We start from the raw sequence: 4,777 nt of genomic DNA, 5'->3' as shown, positions 1-4,777 counted from the left end.
AGCAACTGGTGCAGAAATATTTGTCTTGAAATGTGGACGATAGAAAATTACATTCGAAATATTATATTAATTGAAAAAAAACCAGACCTCATCAGGGATCGAACCCCGAACCTTCAGATTAGTAGGACAACGCGTAACGCTTTAGGCCACAATACCACCTTCATTTACTTTCGATAACCTGGCTTATATATTTAACGTTATGCCTCTTGTGATATAAACAATAATTATAATGAATTATATTGGCAGACGGCTGGATACCAGTGATAATATTATTGGCATATTTTGAAGAATTATCAAAAACAATAAAAAATAAATTGTTGCATATTTAAAAAAGACCTCTTTATCTGTTAGTTTAGACAAAGTGTAGTGCTGTAAAGTATTTTTAATGGTAATGATTTATACATTCGTGAAAAAACTATTTTCCTCACTTTTTTGTTTAAATAGAAAAGTTTGCTAATAAAAGTTTTTGAATCACGAGATGAGAGATGTCTTGTATTATGTTCCTTTAGACGACAATTTTACAATAATCTCGCGGAAAGGACTTTTTTCGAGTTTCTCTTTTATTTTCGCTAATTTTCCTGGTGTGTTAATAAAATTTGTATTTCCTTGCTTTACACATGTTCAGGTCAAGTAGAATCTACATTTATAATATTTACAAGCTGGCTGGTATACGTATTCAAATTTTTAAGTTTGGCAAATTAATTATGAAACACGTACACCTCAAGTGAAGCGACGTCGAGTGAACCGCTTTAGACCAACAGACGTGTGTTTCAGGAGACTTGACAGAGCTCCAGACGGCACTGGCGCGGTTCGTGGCCGCCGCCCGTATCTATCTGAAGTACCCCCTAGATCCGCGGTGGATGCTTCAGCTGCTAACCGACATCGAAAACGCCTAGATGAATTTCACCCTGACTAGGGAGGAGGAGATGTGGTTGGCGGAGAAGTTCACGGCGATGCAAGGTATTAGAATTTTTTTTAAATGCAGTGCCTGAACCTGTAACACCACACATTTTAATACAGATTGAACAAGGTCAAGTAAAACATTGCGGTTTACACGACTAAGGAAATTCTGCGCAATGAATGTGCAATCTTGGGAACAAACAGGCGTAGGTAATTTCTCTTTTTTACCAAAAGAGTGAATTCCCGAGCGGCTTTTGCCTGACCCTGGGACAATTTGTTTATAACGCTGTTTTGCACATCCTACTTTGTTAGGTGTAAAGTCCAACTTAATTTCAACTTTTTGAAATTTCTCTTTTTCGATACGTTTCTTTGGATTAATTAGAATCTATTTCTACGATATTAACTTCTAAAATTAACGTTTAATAATTAAACAATTGTGCAAAGTTTGCCCGAAGATGAGCCGTACTTTTGCGTTGCAGAAAGATGGCTGCAACAGTTGCGACACCACCGCCAACTATTTCCCGCCCTTCACCCTCCATCTCTGACCAGACTGGAATACGTCCTCAGATGCTTGGCGTACATGTCTAATATGGTAATTATCAATTACCTTTATTATTTTTATTTATACACTACCTGATTTCAAATAGAGAAAATTGAAAATAAATGTACCAATGAACTGAGGAAGAAACTCGTAGTGGTGGGACTTGTACGTGTAAAACTATTTAATTGAATTTGTTTCAGAAAGCATTCTGGAAGTGTTGCCCATTCAACAAGGAGATCCGGGGGGAAATAGTGGCGACGCTAAGGAAAGGCACCCCGGAATGGTTCTCGGCGCTGAGGGCGTCGGTTATGGCGTCGGACGAGTACGACGCCTCGTTCGTTGATTTCTGTTCCGAGGTTTATGTACAGCTGAAACACGGATTGTCGCATTACCATCCGCTGTTCGAGGGGTGAGTCTGTTCAAACTTTCCAAAAGCTTTATTAAATGTACTCCAGTTTCTAAATAGTAGGCAATAGTCGTAAATAATATCAAACCGCAATTCATACTATTTTTTAATTTGATAAAACGTATTTTGTGTATTCTCCGCACGAAAATTGTAATGTGCGGTTCATTTCGCATAGTGTTCCGATATGTTCAGCGTGTGCACTGCCTCTCGTGTACAAAAAGAAAGAAAAGCGAGTCAGAATTTCGAAGTATTGTTCATTTGGCGCTGGTCAGTAGATGCTGGCAATATTTTACTGGTAATTCCCAATTCGGACAAGAATAATGAAAGTTAATATCAATTTTTAAACTCATGTGCAAAAAACCCATTCACCTGGACTTTAAGGTGTGATTTGACGCAAAACCTCCCTTGCGACTCGCGTAAAAAAAACTGTAAGAATGCTTGCAACTTTTCAGTAAGTTTTCAGTTAATTAAAGTTAGTTCGCTGAACACAAAAGGCGACCCGCCTGTAAAGTTAATTATAAAACGGCCCACATCCAAGTTTCAAACTATTACGGGCAGCTATTCTGCCTTTGAAAGGTAAATTAAACTGGCGTTTTTTTAAGTAAATGCACTTCATAGAGGAAGAAACGAATTTCATCTGATCACAAAACGCCGAAGTAGATTTGATTTGCGTATATTTTCATTGTGACGTAATTTAGTGCCATCGAGAACATTGTATATACAGGGTCGGAAAGTTCCCATGGTTCATCGGCCGTTATGTGAGAGAGATAAAGAAAGTCATAGAAATCCGTGCGATAGAGAAAGATGGCTATAATGAAGGAATCTAATAATCACCGCCCATTTCGCCCTTCCACAAATAAGATCCACTTCTTATTTGTGGAAGGGCGAAATAGGCGGTGAACCATGAGGACTTTCCGACCCTGTACATTGTGATTTTTTTATTATTCCGAGAGTATTAAAGATGAAAGTTACATTTTATTACACTACGTTAGATCTCCATTTCTACTGTTCTCCGAAGGTAATACTTGTTGATGTTCTCTGTAGGCACAAACGCAAATAACGCACCCGCAACCGGCTGTGTCCAGTTTCGAATTTATTCGAAAAGTTTTTTACCGACTCCCTTTCCGTGCCCCTGTAAATCGTGTAATCCGTGACCCATTTCCCCTCGGAAACTTTAAAGTAAGTTCATGGAACTCCCTTACAGCGCATTACGGAGGACGCTTTGTCATCATATATCACTGTAAAAATTTGGCTCCGGGATGGGACAACGTCGAAGAAATATTATTCCAAGAACCCTTTTCCCAGGGCGGTTCCGGAGGAATGTAATTTTCTGGTTCGGTATTAATCTTCCATCTGACACTAAGAAAATGAGATGAAAAAAGTCTATATTTCAGACTCTCTGGACTTCGTTATTTTAAATACGTCATTAGGATTCGGATTCTTACGTAACCCACGGGGCAGTTCGTGTGTCGTGTCCTTTGCCTGTCGATATCATCGCGCAAACTGTTATAGCTGTTTTACATTGACAATTTATTGATGAATAAATTGACGAAGTTCTTCATGAATTAATTCACGAATTTATTGATTGGTAAACAGTGTGGTTTTACACTGCTANTACAAGCTGTCTGCGAGTCACTTTTCGCTAAAATTGATGGTTTTCCCTGCAAGGTGAAAAAACTGTTTTCCTCACTTATTTGTTTAAATAGAAAAGTTAGCTAATAAAAGTTTTTGAATCACGAGATGAGTCGTCCTTTAGACGACAATTTTACAATAATCTCGCGGATAACACTTTTTTCGAGTAAAAAATTTAATTTGCTTCTATACCTAGACCGGGCGGTATCTGTTTTAAAAGGGGTATACTTGATTAAAACGTATATGATTGGAGATTTTTGCTTTAACGGCTTCTAAACAACATCAGAAATGATAATTTTCCTATGCAAATAAAAAAAACGTGGGCTTAATTTTTAATGCAAAAAAGTATTAAAAAAATTGCAAAAAAATTCATTTTTTTCTTGGATTTCTCGGCGACAACTTAGCAACTATTCATTTTAGACGAAAATGGAAGAGGAAAAAAAGTTTTGTAATTAAATTTTGATCAGGATAGAGTTAGTTGCAATTCGAAAAAATAATTATTGTTATTGCAAAAATCGGATAATCATTTAAAAAATTGCAAAAAATGCTAGTTTATTTGTCAATTTTTTTCAGACACTTGAATAATACGTAGGATCTTCATACTTTTCCCAATTAAACTTCTTAGTGTATAGAATCATCACACCAAAATTCATCCAATTCGGTTTGATAGTTTTTACATAATAATTGTTTAAATTTTTTATATTTTTTAAATTAAAAAATTTTCAAAATCAAATTTTTAAAAATCTAAAACCTTTGAATACTTGAAAATTTCACCACAGAAAGAAGAGCTGTCAAGCTTTAAAATGATTTTTGAAAAATGCAAATCGGACGATTAGGTGAATCGTGGTGACTGTTTAAACATTGTTGCAATTTTCACCCTTATAAACAATTGCAATAATTTAATGATTTTTTCATTTTTTTTTATTTTAAAATATGGTTTTAAAGTACTCGGAAAGACGAGTATTTAAAAAAAAAACTGATGATCCGCCCATTATTTTCAGAGTTATAGCCCGTTAAAGTTAACCCTTATTTACACTAAAACTATAAGGGTATAAGGGCTGTTTTTTTGAACTAATAGGATTGCCATTCCGAGTACTTTCCAGATATAAATTTTCAAAATTTGTAATCACGGGTGTCCCATTTAAAATGTGGTATCAGTGGTGGGGGGAGTAAACACACTCCGATCTGAATTCTCGAGTTCAAAACTGGGACGCTCGGAAAAATTTCACTTATCTCAGCTTCTAATGGACCAATTTCGATGATTTTTTTTTAAATCGATGTCTAAATAGTTTAATAAA

The 4,777-nt window shown here is 35.9% G+C and overlaps 1 protein-coding gene across 1 annotated transcript in view; it reads left to right on the top strand.

Annotated features, from left to right (window-relative positions):
* The window catches only part of LOC108913726 (BAI1-associated protein 3), a 133,581-nt gene that overhangs the window by 116,154 nt on the left and 12,650 nt on the right, over nucleotides 1-4,777 (top strand). The window contains exons 10-11 of the mRNA XM_023455293.1: nucleotides 1,380-1,492; nucleotides 1,642-1,850. Of these exons, the coding sequence (XP_023311061.1) occupies nucleotides 1,380-1,492; nucleotides 1,642-1,850 (322 nt within the window). The remainder of the gene's footprint in view (nucleotides 1-1,379; nucleotides 1,493-1,641; nucleotides 1,851-4,777) is intronic.

Source organism: Anoplophora glabripennis, unplaced genomic scaffold (genome assembly GCF_000390285.2).
Source record: "Anoplophora glabripennis isolate ALB-LARVAE unplaced genomic scaffold, Agla_2.0 scaffold639, whole genome shotgun sequence".
NCBI lineage: Eukaryota > Metazoa > Arthropoda > Insecta > Coleoptera > Cerambycidae > Anoplophora > Anoplophora glabripennis.
Note: the sequence above shows the minus strand (reverse complement) of the source record. Positions and strands in the feature narration are given on the sequence as shown.